Below are 24,272 nucleotides of genomic sequence, written 5' to 3' on the forward strand. Positions count from 1 at the left end.
ACTTCCAAACATATCCACACACATATATGGAAACATAAGGTGGCTGGGATATATAATGATCACATAGTCATATATAATGATTGCAGGGGGGAAAAACACCATTTAATAAATGGCGCTGGAATAATTAATTATTCAAATGCAAAAAATGAAATCAGATCCCTGTCTATGTATCATATTCAGTAATAATTTCCAGACGTGAACAGTAAAAGTTTTAGAAAAAGAGAAGAAAATTTTTCTGACTTACAGTTAGGAAGGATTATTTTTAAGAGACAAAATCACTAACCAGAAAAAAAAAGATTGATAAATTTGACTACATTAAATTAAAGACTTTTCTTTATTAAAAGATAATACAAACAGAATGAAAATACAAGCCACAAATGGAGTGAAGATTATTTGCAATACTCATAACAGTGAAAGATCATTTTGGAGAATATAGAGGGAACCCCTATAAATTAACAAACCAATAGAAAAATGACTAAATTACAAGAACAGCCATTGCCAGATGAAGGAACACAAGTTGCTAATAATCATATGAAAAGACTCTCAACATCATTAGTAATTAGGGAAATGCAAAATTTAGGTCACAATGAAATATCTTTTTATACCCACTACACTGGCAAAAATTAAGAAGTCTGTTAATTTAATTGTTGGTAAATAAGGCAAAAGTGGTAAAAGAACTTTGAAAAACATTATGTAGTATTTTGAATGGCTTTCATACTTCATGACTTAGAAAATCCACATTTAGCTATAGATCTCAGAAAATCTCTTGCACTGATGTACAAGGAGACATGTTTAAGAATGTTCATGACGGCACTGATCTTAATAGCAAACAAAAAAAAAAGAAAAAATAGAAAAGAAACAACATGATCACTGATAGAATGTATAAATAAGTTGTGGTATTTGCCATTGGTGCATAATGGAATACTAACTGTGTATACATTAGTGAAAACAATATACTATATGGATGATTCTTAGAAATATATTGAATGAGAAAAGCAAGTCTCAGATTGCTATAGCAATCTGATAATTTTTATCGAACTCTAAAACAAAATTAAGGAATAGTTTGTTTATCCTGTTTAAAATTATATGTAAAAAAACAAGAGATTGGTGAATTTGAAAAATTCAGCAATGCTCTCTCTGTAGAGAAACAGTAGAATGGAATGGGAAAAGCCCAGAAGCAGATGTAGTGGTATTAATAATGTTCTTCAAATGGATGGTGGGTTCAGTGGTTCAGCTGAAACATATGTGTATCAAATAGACATTATCAGAAATAAGGGAATCTATTGCTTTAGAAATTTATATGTTCCTCTTAGTGAATATAAATCTTCATTAACTCTATCATTCCCCCAGAATTGTTTAAAGTCTCATTTTTAAAAAAAATTTTTATTGTTAAGCACCATACATTACATCATTAGTTTTTAATATAGTGTTCCATGATTCATTGTTTGTGCATAATACCCAGTGCTCCACGCAGAACGTGCCCTCTTTAATTTTTTATTGTTATGTTAATCACCATATATTACATCATTAGGTTTTGATGTAGTGTTCCATGATTCATTGTTTGTGCATAACACCCAGTGCTCCATGCAGAATGTGCCCTCCTTAATACCCATCACCAGACTAACCCATCCCCCTACCCTTCTCCCTTCTAGAACCCTCAGTTGGTGGGAATGGAAGCTGGTGCAACCCTTCTGGAAAACAGTATGGAGGTTCCTCAAACAGTTGAAAATAGAGCTACCCTAAGATCCAGCAATTGCACTACTGGGTATTTACCACAAAGATACAAATGTAGGGATCCGAAGGGGTATGTGCACCCCAATGTTTATAGCAGCAATGTCCACAATAGCCAAACTGTGGAAAGAGCCAAGATGTCCATCGACAGATGAATGGATAAAGAAGATGTGGTATATATATACAATGGAATGTTATGCAGCCATCCAAAGGAATGAGATCTCATCGTCTCTCATGGTTCGTCTCCCCCTCCGACTTACTCCCCTTCATTCTTCCCCTCCTGCTATCTTCTTCTTTTTCTTTTTTCTTAACATATATTGCATTATTTGTTTCAGAAGTACAGATCTGTGATTCAACAGTCTTGCACAATTCACAGCGCTCACCATAGCACATACCCTCCCCAATGTCTATCACCCAGCCACCCCATCCCTCCCACCCCCCTCACTCCAGCAACACTCAGTTTGTTTCCTGAGATTAAGAATTCCTCATATCAGTGAGGTCATATGATACATGTCTTTCTCTGATTGACTTATTTCACTCAGCATAACACCCTCCAGTTCCATCCACGTCATTGCAAATGGCAAGATCTCATTCCTTTGGATGGCTGCATAACATTCCATTGTGTATATATACTACATCTTCTTTATCCATTCATCTGTCGATGGACATCTTGGCTCTTTCCACAGTTTGGCTATTGTGGACATTGCTGCTATAAACATTGGGGTGCATATACCCCTTCGGATCCCTACATTTGTATCTTTGTGGTAAATATCCAGTAGTGCAATTGCTGGATCTTAGGGTAGCTCTATTTTCAACTGTTTGAGGAACCTCCATACTGTTTTCCAGAAGGGTTGCACCAGCTTGCATTCCCACCAACAGTGTAAGAGGGTTCCCCTTTCTCCACATCCCCGCCAACATCTGTCATTTCCTCACTTGTTAATTTTAGCCATTTGACTGGTGTGAGGTGGTATCTCATTGAAGTTTTGATTTGGATTTCCCTGATGCCGAGTGATGCTGAGCACTTTTTCATGTGTCTTTTTCATGTGTCTGTATGGTACTGGCACAAAAACAGACACATAGATCAATGGAACAGAATAGAGAGCCCAGAAATGGACCCTCAACTCTATGGTCAACTTATCTTTGACAAAGCAGGAAAGAATGTCCAATGGCAAAAAAGACAGTCTCTTCAACAAATGGTGTTGGGCAAATTGGACAGCCACATGCAGAAGAATGAAACTGGACCATTTCCTTTCTGGGGGAATGATAGAGTTAATGAAGATTTATATTCACTAAGAGGAACATATAAGTTTTGGGTGCAAATGTCTTCTTTGGTAAAATGTCTCTTCATGTCGTCTGCCCATTTCTTGATTGGATTATTTGTTCTTTGGGTGTTGAGTTTGATAAGTTCTTTATAGATTTTGGATACTAGCCCTTTATCTGATATGTCATTTGCAAATATTTTCTCCCATTCTGTCGGTTGTCTTTTGGTTTTGTGGACTGTTTCTTTTGCTGTGCAAAAGCTTTTTATCTTGATGAAATCCCAATAGTTCATTTTTGCCCTTGCTTCCCTTGCCTTTGGCGATGTTTCTAGGAAGAAGTTGCTGCAGCTGAGGTCGAAGAGGTTGCTGCCTGTGTTCTCCTCTAGGATTTTGATGGACTCCTGTCTCACGTTTAGGTCTTTCAACCATTTGGAGTCTATTTTTGTGTGTGGTGTAAGGAAATGGTCCAGTTTCATTCTTCTGCATGTGGTTGTCCAATTTTTCCAACACCTTTTGTTGAAGAGACTGTGTTTTTTCCACTGGACATTCTTTCCTGCTTTGTCAAAGATTAGTTGACCATAGAGTTGAGGGTCCATTTCTGGGCTCTCTATTCTGTTCCATTGATCTATGTGTCTGTTTTTGTGCGAGTACCATACTGTCTTGATGATGACAGCTTTGTAATAGAGCTGGAAGTCCGGAATTGTGATGCCGCCAGCTTTGCTTTTCTTTTTCAATATTCCTCTGGCTATTCGGGGTCTCTTCTGGTTCCATACAAATTTTAGGATTATTTGTTGCATTTCTTTGAAAAAAGTGGTTGGTATTTTGATGGGGATTGCATTGAATGTGTAGGTTGCTCTAGGTAGCATTGACATCTTCACAATGTTTGTTCTTCCGATCCATGAGCATGGAACGTTTTTCCATTTCTTTGTGTCTTCTTCAATTTCTTTCATGAGTATTTTATAGTTTTCTGAGTACAGATCCTTTGCCTCTTTGGTTAAATTTATTCCTAGGTATCTTATGGTCTTGGGTGCAATTGTAAATGGGATCGACTCCTTGATTTGTCTCTCTTCTGTCTTGTTGTTGGTGTATAGGAATGCCACTGATTTCTGTGCATTGATTTTATATCCTGCTACTTGACTGAATTCCTGTATAAGTTCTAGCAGTTTTGGGGTGGAGTCTTTTGGGTTTTCCACATAAAGTATCATATCATCTGCAAAGAGTGAGAGTTTGACTTCCTCTTTGTCGATTTGGATGCCTTTGAGAACATGCCCTCTTTAATACCCATCACCAGGCTAACCCATCTGGCCACCCCCCTCCCCTCTAGAACCCTCAGTTTGTTTTTCAGAGTCCATCATCTCTCATGGTTCATCTCCCCCTCCGATTTCCCCCCCTTTCATTCTTCCCCTCCTGCTATCTTCTTCTTCTTCTTTTTTTTTTAACATATTGCATTATTTGTTTCAGAGGTACAGATCTGTGATTCAACAGTCTTGCACAATTCACAGCGCTCACCATAGCATAAAGTCTCATTTTTTTTTAAGTCACTAAATATTTGTTTAAGAATACAAAGTGATTTGGTGCTCCTTAAAGTAAAGTTTTCTAAGATATTTAATCTTGGGAATAGGACAATAGGCTGTGCCTTATCTTTCATAGATTAGAATTAGAATTTTTTAAAAAGTGGGATAAGCAAAGGAGTAATCAAAAGCTCATTATATTAATATAAAACCTTTCATGTGGCCTTCAAAAATTCTTAGAGATTTTTTTTTCATTCTAATATTGGGATATTATATATAATCAAGGAGAGACATTTTCTAAGTATAAAATGACTATTAGAGTGTTTAATAGTTTAAATAGTGTACTGGAATAAAGACAGGATGTGAATGGTAGCCTGACGTGGAAGAAACCAGAAGTCGAGAGAGCTTACTTCTAATCTCTGATCTTGTATTTCCTTTTGTGACCTTGGAAAAAAGTCATGATATCTATCATGTATAAGTATTTTTTTCTAAATATGTAAAATAACATACTAATTCTTCACCTACATATCTTAGTGAATTGTTGCAAGGCCAAGTCACGGTAATGTAAGTTAAAATTAAAAATGTTGTACACTGTAACTAGAAGGATTTTGATTAATTTTCCTGGAAATTTTCAGCATTTACTTTCTCCTTGTAAGTTGCATTGCTTTTTCTCTTATACCCGTATATTTTTAGTGATATTAGCTGATGGCTATAATTATATTAACTCCCTAAATAGAGAATTTATTTTACATAATTCAATATTTGTCTTAATAACTTAGTACTTGAAGATAATGAAAAAAATGTTCTTTTCCCTTTAGAAACAAAAAAGGCGAATTTTAAAGAATTCATTGATATAATGATGAACAATACGGAACGCTTCTCTGAAAAATTATGTATGTAAGAACATCATATTTTATGCTTTTAGTGGACCAAATGGTGTGACAGATTTTAGAAGAATATAATATACCAAAAGACATCCTACAGTTTATCAGGCAAATAAATGCCTGGCTTACTGCTGATATGTTTGGCCTTAATCTTCTCCAGTAATTATCCCTAAATCCAGAACAACCTCCACGTGCAAATGAGTTGAAAGCTATCATAATCTCACTTACTATAGAGAGTTAGAACCACGTATATAAAATTCATTTTGGGAGGAGCCAAAATGTCTTCCCAATTTGGGGAAGTGATGCCATCTAGTGACTATAGTTGAGTACTAGTAAGCAGATTTTCTACTTGAAGCTGTATTTTTTTTCCATCTTCCAGTTTATTTAGTAACATTTATTGAGCCATTGTTATGTACCAGGCTTTATGTTAAGCTGTGAGTGCGGTAAACTGAGAAAGACAGTCTTTGTCACTCAGAAGCTCACTCTAAAGAAATATAAGGTTGGGGCGCCTGGGTGACTCAGTCGTTAAGAGTCCGCCTTCGGCGCAGGTCATGATCCCAGAGTTCTGGGATTGAGCCCTGCATCGGGCTCCCTGCTCTTCGGGAAGCCTGCTTCTCCCTCTCTCACTCCCCCTACTTGTGTTCCCTCTCTCGCTGTCTCTCTCTGTCAAGTAAATAAATAAACTCTTAAAAAAAAAGAACTATAAGGTAATATATGTATATTTTAAATGGAGTGAAGTTAGTACTTTAAAAATTGGGGTTAGGGGTACCTAGATGGCTCAGTCGATTAAGCATCTGACTCTTGATCTCAGCTTAGGTCTTGATCTCAGTGTCATTAGTTCACGTTCCACACTGGGCTCCATAATGGGCGTGGAGCTACTTAAAAAAAATTGGGGTTAAAAGTAGCATTTTGTTATTTTGTTCTTAGTATTGAGTAATAGCACATTTTAAGTAAGTTATTTTACCTTATAAATCCATTTAATTTGTTTTCTATTCAAGGAAACAATAGATTAATTGGATGAAGAGATTATTTGCATTGTTAGTTACTTCATTTTTCCGAGGAATTTCAGTGTCATGGAGATAAAAAATTTTATTAGCACAGAGTTGTATAGTATAGTATCTTATTTGTATCTGTAGTTATATTTCCTTTCTCATTTTTATTTTATTTTTTTTTAAAGATTTTATTTATTTATTTGAGAGAGAGAGAATGAGAGACAGAGATCACAAGAGGGAAGAGGGTCAGAGGGAGAAGCAGACTCCCCGCTGAGCAGGGAGCCCGATGTGGGACTCGATCCCGGGACTCCAGGATCATGACCTGAGCCGAAGGCAGTCGCTTAACCAACTGAGCCACCCAGGCGCCCTCCTTTCTCATTTTTAATATTGCACATTTATGTTTAATGCTTTTCCTTTTTTCTTCATTTGCTCATATCTTCATCAGACTGCTTATTGGTTTTATATACCTCATTGGGACCTTCCATCCATCTACCCCTCTACTTTCTCCTTACCCACCAGTCTCTTCCTGTTTTCACTTTTCCTTCTTAGTCAGTTTAAAATCTCTGGTCTGTGTGTCTCGAATACCCTAAGGTTTCTTGCCCCTTTGTTGCACCTAGCTAACAAAACTCCCAACCCTGCTTTCTCCTTGTGGCTGACAGCATTTCTAGAGAAAATTTTACAGCTGAGCAGATTGAATAGAATGCCACTATAAAGTCTTGATCATCAATGTCTGATGGCCCTTGGACACTGCCTAGGAATTATGGGATTGTTCCTCCCGAGTTAGCTTATTTTTTCACTCTCTGAAATAACTATTTAAAATCTCCATTCTCTCAAACTTCCATTCCTACCCCCAACCTCTACCCTTCTCACATTTAGCAGATAACTTTGCCTTTATAGGGAAAATAGAAACCTGTCTCTATTTTGAGGACATTAAGATATTTCCAAATATTTTCTTCTAAAAATTTTTAAGTTTTTCTTTTTCATATTTAAATCTTTAATTCACCTGAAATTGATTTTTAAGTATGGAGTGAAATTGAGATCCAATTTAATTTTTTTCCATAAGGATAATTAGCTATGACAGTTTTATGTTAATTCTTTGTTTAGAATTTATATATTAACTAAATAATTTGATTTGGAACCCAACACTTACACATGATAGTCTTGGGATTTAGGTTATCGTTGGAGATTTATTCCCCCCATTCATACCTTAGGCAGAGAACAGCTTTCTTCGTGAATTCCTAAAAAGGTGACCAAAGTGTTTTTAGTCATAATTTTTAGATGGGAAGACTTTTCAGCATCCTGGTTTTAATTAGGCATCTCAATTATAATTCTAGACTTGTCTGTACCACATAATAACAATAATTACTACTAGTACTCACATTTATTGAGTGCTTTCTATGTGCCAATACTGTTCTAAATACTTTTTATTTATTAACTCATTTAATTCTCATATCAACTCTAATATTATGTTTATTTTATGGATGAGAAAACCACAACATAGAGGTTAAAGAAGTCATATAGCTAGTCTGTGGTAGAGTTAAGATTAAAACTCAGGTGGAGCTTAGGCTCTTAACTTCTACATTATACCATCTGACTGCTATGGCATCAGCTTAGGCACACACATAAATCATATTTCTTCCTCATTTCTGGTATCTGATGATTTTCCTTTCTATTGAGCTTAGCATTCAGTTCTTTAGCCCCCAAAGTTAGGAGTCATTCTTGATCTTTTTTCCCTTGTGGCCTTAGCTCCACCAACCGCTTCCCTCATTCAGTTCATTACCAAATATTATTTTTAGTGATATTTTAACTTAGTATAGAATATGTTTTGTGTTGGAAATTGAAGGAGAATGTGGCTATCATCAGAATACTATATTGCCAGTTCTCTAAAAACACTCATTCAGGTTTTGACCTTGCCGCCCATACTAGCTTTTTTTTTTTTACAAAAGTTAAATCTCATTTTGTTAAATCTAATCATCAAGTTTTTGTTTTCATCTTGTTTACCTCCAGCAGTTTTTTTACTTCAAGTATCATTTACATACAGTGTTATGTTAGTTTCAGGTGTACAGCATAATGATTCAACCATTCTTATGTTTTAATTTAATATGTTTATTCAAAATTTTCTCTTCTTGTGGGTGCCTGGGTGGCTCAGTTGTTAAGTGTCTGCCTTCCGCTCAGGTCATGATCCCGGGGTCCTGGGATCGAGCCCCACATCAGGCTCCCTGCTTTGTGGGAAGCCTGCTTCTCCCTCTCCCACTCCCCTTGCTTGTGTTCCCTCTCTCGCTATATTTCTCTCCGTCAAATAAATAAATAAAATCTTCTTCCTAACTGCCTGATCTTCCAGAGAGTCCATTCTCTATACAGCAGCAGAGTGATCTTTTACACATTTGTGATGAGATAATTTCACCCCCCCACACACACACATTAAACCTTCCATTAAATTCTATTGGAATTTTTTATAAAACAAAATTTCTTCCCATGGTCTGCAGTGGTAGATTGAAGAGAAAGTAAGATCCAAGGAAGAATTTGGGGGGGGGGAGATGTAGAGCAAAAGCTATTTAATTCACATTTTTATCAATTGGGCTTGTTTATGAATTCAGACTTCTATAAATCTATATAGTTCAATGCAAATTACTCTATAGTGGTTATTCAGGGGTGGGGTCACCATAAGTTCTAGAAATGTTTCAGAATCCTCAAAGACACACTAATTTTGGTGTTAAATATTTTATTGTATTTTAATATTTGAAAATTGGCAGGGGCGCCTGGTTGCTTCAGTTGGTAGAGTGTGGGACTCTTGATTTTGGGGTTGTGAGTTAGAGGCCCACATTGGGTATAGAGATTACATAAAAATAAAATCTTGAAAAAAAGAGAAAGAAAATTGGCAATCATTTATGCTGTATTTGTTATTCTTCTTAACTGTAAAAACCTTAATTCCTGACGAGTCCAGAAAATAGTTTACTGTACTAACTTCTCGGACAAGAATGTTGTAAAACTTGTGTGTTATCTACCCTTCAGCATTGCCTGAGACTATTGAAAACCTCCACAATCTCAGCAAAGAAAAGATGAATGCTTCTCACCTATGGAACACTCTGTCCAGGAAGAATAATAACTTGAAAAAAAAAGAATTCCTAGGTGCACTGAAATTAGCAATAATTGATGGTAAGTACGCTAAATATTAAAATTAAAAGATTTACAAGCATATGGTTCTATCTTCTATCAATCTTTATTTTTCCTTGTATCTTGTATTTGGTTGATATGCCAATATACACATTTAGGAAATATAAAGAAAGCTCAGATTGTTTGTCCTACAGAAAAAAATGTTAATATCTAATTTACTATTACTCTAAATTGATCAAATATGAATTGACTATCTTCAGGTTGTGTAACATGTTACTGGAAAATGGCACATCCCAGTGAACACAGAAAGGATTGTTAGGAAATATTAAGAGATCTATTCCAGTTTTTTTTTTTTTAACACTATTTGGGATATCCATACTGTTTTGTTGAAATAGGCTTTCATTTAATTTGCTAGAAAAACACACTTGATGGTGGCTCCCACTTCTACTTAGTTAGCAAGTAAAAAAAAGATTCAAAACAAAAAATAAGTTCACAAAAGTACTGTAAAACAAAGACTATAGACTAAAATTTTAAAAATAAGACTATCATTTACTGCTGATGTTCTGTAGGCAGGAGAGAGGTAGCACGCAAACACAGGTGAACATTTCTACTCCCTCATGAAGTTACAAATGTATTATCGTACTCTTGTATGTGGAATGTTTATGCCAAACTAGCCTAGTAACACAAGCATGCGTCTGGGGTCTTTGTCAAAGAACTGTCTTTCCCTGTGAGGATTATTTACCCCTTTTTCTCTGTTAAGCTCCTGTTCAAGTGACACTGGTAATTTTGGACTTTAAGTGTGTTGATTGTTTTGTTTAGTGAGATATTTAAGATGAGGAGGGTTGATCAAAATAGAGGGATACTTACCACCCGATAGTAGGGATTTTTTCCCCCTCTCTTTTCTTTTATTGCAAAGCTTCAGTTTCTCTTGATAGAGTGAGTGGAATTTGAAGGCAACACATACCAGAGAAAGTATTATGTAGCATTTATTTTAATCAGACCAGTAAGGTATCATTTTATGAGCTATAAAAATAACTCAGCGATCTATAAAATTACTTATTGTAATAATAAAAACCCCATATACTGTATCCGATTCATTATTATATACTTATAAAGCAAACACACAGTGTGTAAAATCCAAATACATGCATGATATTGAAAACTTTGTGTACCCCATCTGTCATACCATTTTTTCTTGTAACATTGGACCTTCAGTACAAAGATTTAATTCTTATTTTAATGTAGTGGTTTGCAAAGTTTTGAACCTTGTTATTTTTGGTTTTGTATTTATATTTGGTGCTGTTAAAGCAGGAGAATTCTTTTCTTCTAAATGAAATCTTACAGAGTACGTCAATATATAAATCATAAGAGTTGAGTTTCTCTGATTAAAGTGGGGGAAATGATCAAGTGAGCTGCTTAAGTAGCTCAACAGAGACTTAGAAATATGAACAAGAACTTAAAAATTACTGGGTATATACTTACTAGGATATACTTTTTTGACCATGTTATGTTAAAGAGGAAAAAAAAAACGGATTTAGGTTTCCTGTACTTAGTGAGATTGAAGAATTACTTCTTGGTTATTGATGGTATTCTGTATTGACTCATTAATATTTTAAAGTATATTTAAAGTTTTTAAAAAATAATTTTAAAAAGATTTTATTTATTTGTTTGTCAGAGAAAGAGAGAGACAAAAGCAGGGGGAGTGGCAGGCAGAGGGAGAAGCAGGCTCCCCGCTGAGCACGGAGCCCAGTGAGGGGCTTGATCCTAGGACCCTGGGATTGTGGCCTGGGCTGAAGGCAGACAGTTAGCCAACTAAGCTATCCAGGCGTCCCTAAAAAATATTTTTATGATGGCTACAAAAAGGCATTGAAAAATAGAAAGGGTATTTATCATTTGGCAAATTTAGAAATGCTTCCCCAATATCTTATTTTATAGCACCTGTATTCTATCCTATGATCATAAACTACAGTAATTCTAAATCCTTACACTAAGTTTCCCTGTTCCTGACTGGGAAAACAAAGCTGTCTCTGTCCCCTGTGTTTGTCACTTTGGCTTTCTAGTATCTGTGTGTTCTTGTGTATGAAATGGGTATAAACGTGTTAGAAATTACAGAACCATCTGGCATTGGAAAAATCTTTAAAGTTAATCTAGTACAGTATTTTTATCTTCAAACATTTGAGAGGTTAAACTAAAACTGAGGTTTGTCTCTTAGTGTTCTCCCTAGGCATATGGATTACATAATTTCTCTTGATTGATGGAAATTGAAAACTCAGCCCTTTTCCTATAATCTTAAGGTTTATTCATTCCATAAAATTAATCTTTTGGAGAGCCAACAATATGAAAAGGAAATATGATTTTTATGAATACATCAAATAATTTACCTTTTTAGAGATTGCTGCATTGGATCCTGACTTTTGCTTAGTGAGGCTGATCTATTAAAAATGTTTGAACATAATAATAAAAAAATGTTTTTCTTGCAGAAGATGATGAAGTACAAATAGAAGAATTTGGAAAAGTGGTAAAGGATATGCGTAATGCCTCCAGGTTAAAAGGTAAGTACTAGATTATTGTGACTGTTAAATTTACTTTTATTGAATGGATGTCTTTTTGTTTTGTTTTTTAGTGTTTCTAGTTCTGCTCATTTCTGGTTAACATGTTGGTATTGATCTGTTTTAAAGCAGGCAAAACTTGGTTTTGATTAAAAGTTGGCAGCTTCCATGATGAAAGAAAAAAGGCTTTTTCTGGAATGGGGTCTGTGTAAAGCTATTTTAAATCCCCTTTTTGTTTTTGGGCTTTATATAAAGTCAGCTACTGGCTTTAAATTTTTTCAGATATGAGTATCTTCTGTATAATTTTACGCCTCAGACTTAGGACTCTACCCAGTGTATAGGCTTCTATATTATTCTATAGAATTTCTCAGAAATCTTCTACTGCTTCCTTTAGTAGACATTCCTCATGTTATTTCTTTGGTTTTTGTTAAAATACAAGAGTGACCCTAGCACTCTTGTATTTTAACATTTTGATAGCATGGGTATTTTCTACTACTTGACTTCCATTTTTGCTTAAAAGTTAAAAAACAGAACTAAAACCAATGAAGATTATACTTGTGGAGTTTGTGTACTTTTTGTTTGGAAAATAAGTTTTAAACTTAATATCACTGGTAATTTATTTGAATAACCACTCAAATGAGTATTTGGTCAATAAGCACTATCAAGAAAAGAATACAACATAGGTATATATTTAGGGAAACAGATGGGGTCATTTCTGGGTATAAAGAAATAGACAAATACTTCTCAGATTTTCAGTAACCACTCTGCCCTGCATAGGAAATTTCTGACATTATTGTTTCTCTTTTAGATTAAGAAAACTGTTTAATAATTCCCTGCTGACATATAAATATGTTACCTGGTCACATAATATAATTAGAATCAACATAGTATAGTTACTTGTGCTCTAGGAAACAATGCACAGAGGTAGAAAAGTACATGGGCTATGGAGTATGATATATGATGGTTTGTGGTTTTTTTGACTTATCAGCTGGGTAATCTCTCTAGGCCATTCTGGTTTCATCTTTAAAACAAGGAAACTAATAAAATCGTGTTCCTCATAGAGTTTTCAGGATCAAGTGCAAAAACACATGTAAAGCATATCACCTAATTATTAGGCACATATTATGTACTTGGTAAATTGTAGTTAATTTTGAAATGAGAGAGCAGAGCTCAGAAGGAGACTGGTATTCAGAATAGGTAACTTTTTATGAGGAGGGAGGAAAAATTTTTGAAATTAAGCCATTGGAAAAGGAGAACAGATATGGTTTAGGTACCTGAATCTGGGAGATGGTCACATTAGGGAGATGGCACTGGAATTTTTCAGCTAGTGCAGTGTAAGGCCAATAACTACAGGGAAGAGTTAGGAAGCGCCACTCTAGAAGACAAGTGTTAACGTAGCAGGCCTGAAGCTGCTCTCTTTAGAAAAGCCTGCTTGCAAGGTTGACTGGCACATGAGAACTTGGCTTTCAGAATATTCCCTTCATTACTAAAGGATAAGGCTAGTTCACTGTGCCTTGACTATTTGTTGGCAAACTTGGAGGGGCCTAGAAAACAGGCATATTGTGAATAAAGTTCTATGCTTTCCTTCAACATGCACACATAATTATAAGGGATTATGGTCAGGTGTCTGATCTTGTAGTTTAATATTTTAGAGGTGGGGCAGGCAGTTCTAGGTAATGATGAGGATTAAGGATAGCCATTGGTTTGGATGACTTTGGAAAGGATGTGAAGGCTTTTTGGAGTTAAGAGGTCAAGGTCATCCTTATTGTTATCAGATGATAATGGGAAATGGGGTTGAGGGAGGATTATGAGCAAGGTGCCAAAATCTTCAGAGATGGTGAAGGTGTGCTCAAAAAGTAATAGATGATGGTGTCAGGAGGGTGGCTTAGGTGAATGACAGGCCTGAGCCTCAGAGGGGAGGGCTGATGTTTGATTGAAGGTGGAACTAAAGTAGCCTGACAGCAGCAGCAGAAATTTAGGGGTGTTTCTCTGCTTCCTGGTCCTATGTGGAGCATGGGAGGATGAGCAACTTCCACTCAAGATGGCTGTGCAAGGAAACCGTATTTGAAAGGAAACCGAGTTTTAGTTAAAACAAAGAGGCAGAAGTCATACAGGTTTTTAGGTGCCGGCAAAGCTCAGATTGCCATTTTCAGTTGCCTCCCCATGATGTTAGGAGGACAGAAAATGAGGCAGGATCAAAGGTACTAAGGAGCTGTGATTACTATTTATAGCTAGTTCCTGATGGCTTTAGTAATAATCATAGTAGTTGTAGTGACTTTATTGCTATTAATATGACATTTATTAAGTGCTTGCCATATATCTAGTATTGTTTTAAGTGTTTTTCATACCTCATCATATTTAATTTCCACATCAACCTTGTGAGGTAAATAGTATTATTATCTCATTTTAGATATAAGACTACTGAATTTTATAGAGGGGTAAAGTAGTAATAATTTGCTCAAGGTCACACAGTTCCAGGTGACAAATCTTGGAGCCAGGATATGAATGCAAGTCTATCCGACTTAACACCGCCTCCTTTGAAAGGGCTGAAAATGAAGGAAAATTCCAGATACCAGGGTACTACTGGATTGCGGTAGAATTGAAAAAAAAAGCTAATGAGTCTTTGTAATACTTGTGTTTCATATTTTACATTTCTCATGATTCTGAAATTCATTTCACTTCAATCAGGATGAGTTAATTTTGTTGACTACCATTAGAGCTTCATGGTAAAATAACGGCTTTGTGTAATTGCAGTGAAAAATTCAGCTATATGAATCATTTCGGTTGTGCCAATTTTATATTAGCACCAAAGAAACATGACAGACCAAGCATATTGTGTTGCTGGACTTAGAATTCCCTGAGGCCTGGGTTCTTCACTGAGATTTCTTATTCTTCAATTCAGGATGTGATAATAAATCTTGGACTGCCTCTGACAAAAGTCTTTAGTGATGGCTACTGTTGTTTTTTAAATCAGAGGTTAGACGGCACCTGGGTTGCTCAGTCACTTAAGCGTCTGCCTTCGGCTTGGGTCGTGATCTCGAGGTCCTGGGATGGAGCCCCGCACTGGGCTCCCTGCTTGGCAGGGAGTCTGCTTCTCCCTCTCACACTCCCCCTGCTCATGCTTTCTCTCTCTCAAATAAATAAATAAAAATCTTTGAAAAAAGAAATAGTTCCTTCCTTTAACAACAACAAAAAAAATAAAATAAAAAATAAATCAGAGGTTAGTTCAATTACCAAATAACTTTCTTCTATTTCTAGAGTTACAGGACATTGTCTTAGCTCTTGATGTGCTTGAAGGTGATATGATACCTGGGAAGAACTTGGAGAGCTTTCTAAGAAATATTGGGATTAAGTCACCTGAAGAAGAGGTAGAGAAAATTCTTCAATCAGATTTTGTTTCTGGTAAGCATTTAAATATTACTATCAGGTTTTCTTTGTTTTGTTTTGTGTAGGAGACCCTATAAAGAGAGTGTACAAGGTCTTTGTTTAAGTAAATGGGGTTCCTTTGTTGAGCAAATAAATATAGGTATTTGCTTGTATTACTGTAAACATCTTAAAAAGGAGTCTTTCTTCTTTTACGTTCCTCTTTTGCAGTTATGAGAATACTTTTTACCAAGCAGGTCGAAATTTTGTGGGAGTTGGGCTTGTTGGTATCCACTTCTTCAGATATGTCTTGATTTAGTGACTAATGAATAGTTTGGAAATTCCAGTTCTGTGAATAGGAAACCTAGATTTGCCACTTTGCACCAAGGGAAGTTATTAAACTTATAACTTTCTTGGTATTTTAGTTCCCTTAAAGGTAGAATCAGAAATAGTATATCTACAATCTTGTAAGGTTAATTGTGAAGCATAATGGTTGAAAATGAATCCAAAGTATCTTGTATATAAAGTGTTTAAGAAATTGTTTGATGATTTTGATTTTCATACTAGCTTTTTAATCTTACCTTATTCAGGGATTCTTGTCTATCTCCTCTCTCTCTCTTCCAGATGACAACATCGTGAATGTTAAAGACTGTATGAAGGCTTTGAAGGACAACCAGAAATTTTCCAATTTTCTTGGTAAGAGCTTTATGGTAAAACTGTTGAATGGCCACAGCACAGGACTCGTTCAGAGGTCACCTAGTCAAATACTACATTTGGTACTTAAATCTTATTTGTAGTAGTATTTGTGCCAAAAGATTTTTCATTTGTATTTGAACATTTCCACTTGTGGCAAACTTTCCTACAGTTTTTTTCATTTAAGTATTTTTACTTGAGGAGCTCTCAGTCGTTAAGCATGCAACTCTTGATTTCAGCTCAGGTCATGATCTCAGGGTCATTGGATTGAGCCCCACGTGGGATTGAGTACACACATGCACGCACACTCTCTCTTTCTCAATAAATAAATAAATAAAATCTTAAAGGAATTTTTACTTCAGTGGAAACGATTGGGAAAATCATGAGGTTGTAATGTTTTCCAATAGCTAAATAAGAAAACTTTATTATATAATAATAGCAGTTTTTAAACTGTTATAAAAAATATAGTGACCAGAAATGTAAGAAATATAAAGATAGGGCTCTTGTAATGTCACCCTCTGGAAATATCCCTGTTAATGTTTGTTAAGTATCCTTTTTGGCTTTTTTATTGGCATGTATGAATATTTGTGTATTCTTAAATTATTATTTAAAAATTAAATTACTCTGTCCATAATATTCCACAACTTGCTTTTTAAAAGAAATTAACAGTATATCTTAGATATTGTTCCATGTTCCATTATATCATATAAACTACCTCATTCTTTTTAAAGACTGCATAATATTCCATGGTAGGGATGCACTATAATTTTATCCACAACACTTTTGATGATATTTAGGTTATTGCCAATTTTTAGCCATTCAAACATTTTGATGAGCATCCTTATATGTATATATGTGCACAAAGTTTTCCTGGAGGATAAATTCCCCAGAAGTCACAGTGCTAGACCAAAATATATGCAGATATAAGATATTAACAGCTACTGCTTAATTTTCCTCCCGAAGGGTTATAAAAGTTCACTTCTATCAATAATGGATATTAGTTATTGAAAATTCTGGTAAAAAAATTCTATTATTGTTTTAATACATACTTCTTTAATGACTAGTGAGGTAAAACATATTTTTCATGATTGTCAAGTGTGCTTTGATTATATTTCAATTAGATTGTCTTTTTCATATGAATTTGTAAAGAGCTCTTTATATATTAGGCACATCAATGTTCTGTCCTATCGCAGTTTTTTTCTAGTTTATAATTCATCTTTGATTTTGGTGATTTGATTTTTGCCATTTTCTGTCTTATTTTATCAGTGTTGGTAGTTTTTATTCTCTTAGGAAATTTATTTTATTCAGGTGATTTATCAGAATATTAATACAGCCCTGATAATTCTTTTGATTTTTTGTATCTGGTTATTTTCTCATTCTTGAATTTGCACATATGTACACCTTACCTTTTTCTATGTCTACTAACAAAACATTTTATAGTTAAAAAATTAATTTCTGCTTTTGTCTTTATGAAATCCTTTCTATTGTTCTCTTATGCCCATTTTATAGTTTTTCTAAGTTGTTTATTTACTTTTTTTTCTTACTGGACATTAAATGTTTAAGACTATCATTTTCATTTTAGTAAAATTTTGGTTTATCTAATGGTCTTTGTATATCATTGTTGTTGTTTTCTAAGTATTTTCAGTCATATTTTGATTTTCTCCTTGATGTAAGAGTTGTTTAGGAGAAAACTTTAAAATTTAAAGCAATTTAAAAAAAATTTTAAAGCAATTTGAATTTCATTATTGTTCTATCTTTGTTGTTTATTTTTAGCTATATTTTATTGTGGTCAGAGAATGAGGTCTATAGTAGAGGATTTGATAGTTCCATGCTCATTAGATATGGAGTTTCTTCAATTATTATATGTTTATTTAAAAACCACATTAGTGGCTTTCAGGGACAGGCTAATGGTAATACACACTCATCCTACTATTTGTCTTGGAAATCCTTATGACTTTTTGAAGCAGCCCATTCCATAATTTTGGACAGCTGCAGGACTGGTCAATTATTCTACATATTTGGTGGAAATCCTGCCTTATAATTCCATTCCCAAACCATATTTAACATTTGGACTCTTCCTCCTATCAGTAGCCCTCCAGAGATGTGAGAAGAACTCATATTTTTTTCTTTCACATTGAATCATCTTTTCTCTAGACTCACACTTCCCTTCAGCCCTTCCACATGGCCTGTTTTTGAAACTTCTTGCCAATGACTAATGACTAAAAAATGGAGCCACATAATGAGTTAAATTATACTTCTACATAAACTAGCTAATTTTAAAGTAACTTATTATACATTTCTTTTAACAAATCCTGAGAGATGATTTTTTAGATATATACTTTAGAAATGTGAAGGGTTTTTAAAAAAATATTTTATTTATATATTCATTTATTTATTAGAGAGAGAGGGAACCAGTGAGGGGAGGAGGAGAGGGAGAGAGAATCCCAAGCAGACTCCATTCTAGGTGTGGAGCCCAACATGGGGCTCTGTCCCAAGACCCTGAGATCATGACCTGAGCCTAAATCAAAAGTCAGATGCCCAACCGACTGAGCCATTCAGGGAGGTCAGTTGCGGATTTCCTCTTCTAGATGTTTGATGTTATTGTGCTAAACATAATAGGCTTTGCTGATTCTCTAAATTGGGTGAAGTGAGGTGACAGGAGCAAGGGGTATAGGAAAAGAAAGTGGAAAAGGAAGGATTGGGGTTTGAGAGCAGTTGTGAAGAATGAGGGTATTTTTTACTGAAATGGTGAACTCATTAATAGATGACTAGAGAAACTTTGGCATACTTTTTTGTTCATATAGGAATAGCCCACCCAGAACCCAGAATTTTAAGAAAATAATTTTAAGAATAAAGATAAAGGGTTATAGAAAACTATAGTGGAGAATGGATTGCTCTACTTATTTAAATGGCCACATGTGGGTAGTGGCTGCCATTTTGGACAGTGCAAATCTGGAAGAGTCCATCAGTTTTATTGTTATGTTCCAAAGATTTGGATCCATGGACTAAAGTACATGTTGTATATATATTCTCTGTGTTTGTAGCATTGAATGACATCATCAATTCATTGGACTCTATGGAAGAAAGTGATCAATCTGATAAGGACAAATATGCAGGTGTACTTGGAAATGCCAATAGAATTTATTTCACTGATGATAGTCTTCAAGAAATACTGGATGATTCCTTTGGTGAGGGTGAGTTAATTGAGTGACTTGTAATAAAAATTTCTTCTAAAATGTTATCTAAGGATTTTTAAATATTTTACCAAATACTAATTAAATCTTAATACTTAGTTCCTAATAATATTTAGTTAATATTATAATATTTAGTTCCTAAATAATAGCATAAATGTATTGAAATGTGATTTACTACAGACCAAATTTAGGGATATACCTTATATTCTATATCCACAGATATATCCATTTAGTTATTACAGTATCAAATTCCTGGATAATCTCTTGGACTGGTTTGTAAAGTTGGTCTCAAAGTATTTATATATGTTGTTGTATGGCTTTGAAATGTTTCTTTTTAGAGTAATTTCATTTCAAAGTTAATCCCTTTCCTTTTATGAATTTTAGAGAGGTCTTTTTTTTTTTGTAGTTCTTTTTTTTTAAATTTTTTATTGTTATGTTAATCACCATATATTACATAATTTGTTTTGGTGTACTGTTCCATGATTCATTGTTTGTTCATAACACCCAGTGCTCCATGCAGAATGTGCCCTCCTCAATACCCATCACCAGGCTAACCCATCCCCCCACCCTCCTCCCCTCCAGAAACCTCAGTTTGTTTTTCAGAGTCCATCATCTCTCCTGGTTCATCTCCCCCTCTGACTTACTTTCCTTCATTCTTCCTCTCCTGCTATCTTCTTCTTTTTCTTTTTTCTTAAAATATGTTGCGTTATTTGTTTCAGAAGTACAGATCTGTGATTCAACAGTCTTACACAATTCACAATTCACAGTGCTCACTGTAGCACATATCTTCCCCAATGTCCATCACCCAGCCACCCCATCCCTCCCACTCCCGACCACTCCAGCAACCCTCAGTTTGTTCCTGAGATTAAGAATTCCTCATATCAGTGAGGTCATATAATACATGTCTTTCTCTGATTGACTTATTTCACTCAGCATAACACCCTCCAGTTCCATCCACGTCATTGCAAATGGCAAGATCTCATTCCTTTGGATGGCTGCATAACATTCCATTGGGTATATATACCACATCTTCTTTATCCATTCATCTGTCAATGGACATCTTGGCTCTTTCCACAGTTTGGCTATTGTGGACATTGCTGCTATAAACATTGCGGTGCACGGACCCCTCCGGGTCCCTACATTTGTATCTTTGGGGTAAATACCCAGTAGTGCAATTGCTGGATCGAATGGTAGCTCTAATTTCAACTGTTTGAGGAACCTCCATACTGTTTTCCAGAGGGGTTGCACCAGCTTGCATTCCCACCAACAGTGTAGGAGGGTTCCCCTTTCTCCAGATCCCTGCCAACATCTGTCGTTCCCTGACTTGTTAATTTTAGCCATTCTGACGGCTGTGAGGTGGTATCTCTTTGAGGTTTTGATTTGGATTTCCCTGATGCCGAGCGATGTTGAGCACTTTTTCATGTGCCTGTTGGCCATTTGGATGTCTTCTTTGGAAAAATGTCTGTTCATGTCTTCTGCCCATTTCTTGATTGGATCATTTGTTCTTTGGGTGTTGAGTTTGATAAGTTCTTTATAGATTTTGGATACTAGCCCTTTATCTGATATGTCATTTGCAAATATTTTCTCCCATTCTGTCGGTTGTCTTTTGGTTTTGTGGACTGTTTCTTTTGCTGTGCAAAAGCTTTTTATCTTGATGAAGTCCCAAAAGTTCATTTTTGCCCTGGCTTCCTGTACCTTTGGTGATGTTTCTAGGAAGAACTTCCTGCGGCTGAGGTCGAAGAGGTTGCTACCTGTGTTCTCCTTTAGGATTTGGATGGACTCCTGTCTCACGTTTAGGTCTTTCAACCATTTGGAGACTATTTTTGTGTGTGGTGTAAGGAAATGGTCCAGTTTCATTCTTCTGCATGTGGCTGTCCAATTTTTCCAACACCAATTGTTGAAGAGACTGTCATTTTTCCACTGGACATTCTTTCCTGCTTTGTCAAAGATTAGTTGACCATAGAGTTGAGGGTCCATTTCTGGGCTCTCGATTCTGTTCCATTGATCTATGTGTCTGTTTTTGTGCCAGTACCATACTGTCTTGATGATGACAGCTTTGTAATAGAGCTGGAAGTCCGGGATTGTGATGCCACCAGCTTTGCTTTTCTTTTTCAATATTCCTCTGGCTATTCGGGGTCTCTTCTGGTTCCATACAAATTTTAGGATTATTTGTTCCATTTCTTTGAAAAAAGTGGATGGTATTTTGATGGGGATTGCACTGAATGTGCAGATTGCTCTAGGTAGCATTGACATCTTCACAATGTTGGTTCTTCCAATCCATGAGCATGGAACGTTTTTCCATTTCTTTGTGTCTTCTTCAATTTCTTTCATGAGTATTTTATAGTTTTCTGAGTACAGATCCTTTGCCTCTTTGGTTAAATTTATTCCTAGGTATCTTATGGTTTTGGGTGCAATTGTGAATGGGATTGACTCCTTGATTTGTCTCTCTTCTGTCTTGTTGTTGGTGTATAGGAATGCCACTGATTTCTGTGCATTGATTTTATGTCCTGCTACTTGACTGAATTCCTGTATGAGTTCTAGCAGTTTTGGGGTGGAGTCTTTTGGGTTTTCCACATAAAGTATCATATCATCTGCAAAGAGTGAGAGTTTGACTTCCTCTTTGCCGATTTGGATGCCTTTGATTTCTTTTTGTTGTCTGATTGCTGTGGCTAGGACTTCAAATACTATGTTGAATAGCAGTGGTGAGAGTGGACATCCCTGCCGCGTTCCTGACCTTAGGGGAAAAGCTCTCAGCTTTTCCCCATTGAGAATGATATTCGCTGTAGGTTTTTCATAGATGGCTTTTATGATATTGAGGTATGTACCCTCTATCCCTATACTCTGAAGAGTTTTGATCAAGAAAGGATGCTGTACTTTGTCAAATGCTTTTTCTGCATCTATTGAGAGGATCCTATGATTCTTGTTCTTTCTTTTGTTAATGTATTGTATCACGTTGATTGATTTGCGGATGTTGAACCAACCTTGCAGCCCAGGGATAAATCCCACTTGGTCGTGGTGAATAATCCTTTTAATGTAATGTTGGATCCTATTGGCTAGTATTTTGGTGAGAATTTTTGCATCCATGTTCATCAAGGATATTGGTCTGTAATTCTCCTTTTTGATGGGATCTTTGTCTGGTTTGGGGATCAAGGTAATGGTGGCCTCATAAAATGAATTTGGAAGTTTTCCTTCCATTTCTATTTTTTGGAACAGTTTCAGGAGAATAGGTATTAATTCTTCTTTAAATGTCTGATAGAATTCCCCTGGGAAGCCATCTGGCCCTGGGCTTTTGTTTCTTGGGAGATTTTTGATGACTGCTTCAATTTCATTAGTGGTTATAGGTCTGTTCAGGTTTTCTATTTCTTCCTGGTTCAGTTTTGGTAGTTGATACATCTCTAGGAATGCACCCATTTCTTCCAGGTTATCTAATTTGCTGGCATAGAGTTGCTCATAATATGTTCTTATAATTGTTTGTATTTCTTTGGTGTTGGTTGTGATCTCTCCTCTTTCATTCATGATTTTGTTGATTTGGGTCATTTCTCTTTTCTTTTTGATCAGTCTGGCCACGGGTTTATCAATCTTGTTAATTCTTTCAAAGAACCAGCTCCTAGTTTTGTTGATCTGTTCTACTGTTCTTTTGATTTCTATTTCATTGATTTCTGCTCTGATCTTTATTATTTCTCTTCTCCTGCTGGGTTTAGGCTTTATTTGCTGTTCTTTCTCCAGCTCCTTTAGGTGTAGGGTTAGATTGTGTATTTGAGACCTTTCTTGTTTCTTGAGAAAGGCTTGTATTGCTATATACTTTCCTCTCAGGACTGCCTTTGCTGTATCCCAAAGATTTTGGACAGTTGTGTTTTCATCTTCATTGGTTTCCATGAATTTTTTTAATTCTTCTTTAATTTCCTGGTTGACCCATTCATTCTTTAGTAGGATGCTCTTTAGCCTCCATGTATTTGAGTTCTTTCCGACTTTCCTCTTGTGATTGAGCTCTAGTTTCAAAGCATTGTGGTCTGAAAATATGCAGGGAATGATCCCAATCTTTTGGTACCGGTTTAGACCTGATTTGTGACCTAGGATGTGATCTATTCTGGAGAATGTTCCATGGGCACTAGAGAAGAATGTGTATTCCGTTGCTTTGGGATGGAATGTTCTGAATATGTCTGTAAAGTCCATTTGGTCCAGTGTGTCATTTAAAGTCTTTATTTCCTTGTTGATCTTTTGCTTAGTTGATCTGTCCATTTCAGTCAGGGGGGTGTTAAAGTCCCCCACTATTATTGTATTGTTGTCAATGTGTTTCTTTGCTTTTGTTATTAATTGCCTTATATAATTGGCTGCTCCCATGTTCGGGGCATAGATATTTACAATTGTTAGATCTTCTTGTTGGATAGAACCTTTAAGTAGAATATAGTGTCCTTCCTCATCTCTTATTACAGTCTTTGGTTTAAAATCTAGTTTGTCTGATATAAGGATTGCCACCCCAGCTTTCTTTTGGTGTCCATTAGCATGGTAAATGGTTTTCCACCCCCTCACTTTCAATCTGGGGGTGTCTTTGGGTCTAAAATGAGTCTCTTGCAGACAGGATATGGATGGGTCTTGTTTTTTAATCCAATCTGATAGCCTGTGTCTTTTGATTGGGGCATTGAGCCCATTTACATTCAGGGTAACTATTGAAAGGTATGAATTTAGTGCCATTGTATTGCCTGTAAGGTGACTGTTACTGTGTGTTGTCTGTGTTCCTTTCTGATCTTTGCTGCTTTTAGGCTCTCTCTGCTTAGAGGACCCCTTTCAATATTTCTTGGAGGGCTGGTTTCATGTTTGCAAATTCCTTTAGTTTTTGTTTGTTCTGGAAGCTTTTTATCTCTCCTTCTATTTTCAATGACAGCCTAGCTGGATATAGTATTCTTGGCTGCATATTTTTCTCGTTTAGTGCTCTGAAGATATCTTGCCAGTCCTTTCTGGCCTGCCAGGTCTCTGTGGATAGG

At 35.7% G+C, this 24,272-nt stretch overlaps 1 protein-coding gene across 2 annotated transcripts in view; it reads left to right on the forward strand.

Annotated features, from left to right (window-relative positions):
- EFCAB13 (EF-hand calcium binding domain 13) overlaps positions 1 to 24,272 on the forward strand; it is a 314,516-nt gene that overhangs the window by 85,386 nt on the left and 204,858 nt on the right. For both annotated transcript variants that reach the window (XR_003515406.2, XM_027568521.2), the window contains exons 15-20: positions 5,320 to 5,394; positions 9,390 to 9,533; positions 11,972 to 12,043; positions 15,299 to 15,442; positions 16,028 to 16,099; positions 19,141 to 19,290. Coding sequence is in view for 1 of the 2 variants with exons in the window: in XM_027568521.2 (XP_027424322.2) it covers positions 5,320 to 5,394; positions 9,390 to 9,533; positions 11,972 to 12,043; positions 15,299 to 15,442; positions 16,028 to 16,099; positions 19,141 to 19,290 (657 nt within the window). In the remaining variant the exon portion in view is untranslated. The remainder of the gene's footprint in view (positions 1 to 5,319; positions 5,395 to 9,389; positions 9,534 to 11,971; positions 12,044 to 15,298; positions 15,443 to 16,027; positions 16,100 to 19,140; positions 19,291 to 24,272) is intronic.

The sequence above is a fragment of the Zalophus californianus genome, chromosome 16 (genome assembly GCF_009762305.2).
Source record: "Zalophus californianus isolate mZalCal1 chromosome 16, mZalCal1.pri.v2, whole genome shotgun sequence".
In the NCBI taxonomy this organism is placed as follows: Eukaryota; Metazoa; Chordata; class Mammalia; order Carnivora; family Otariidae; genus Zalophus; species Zalophus californianus.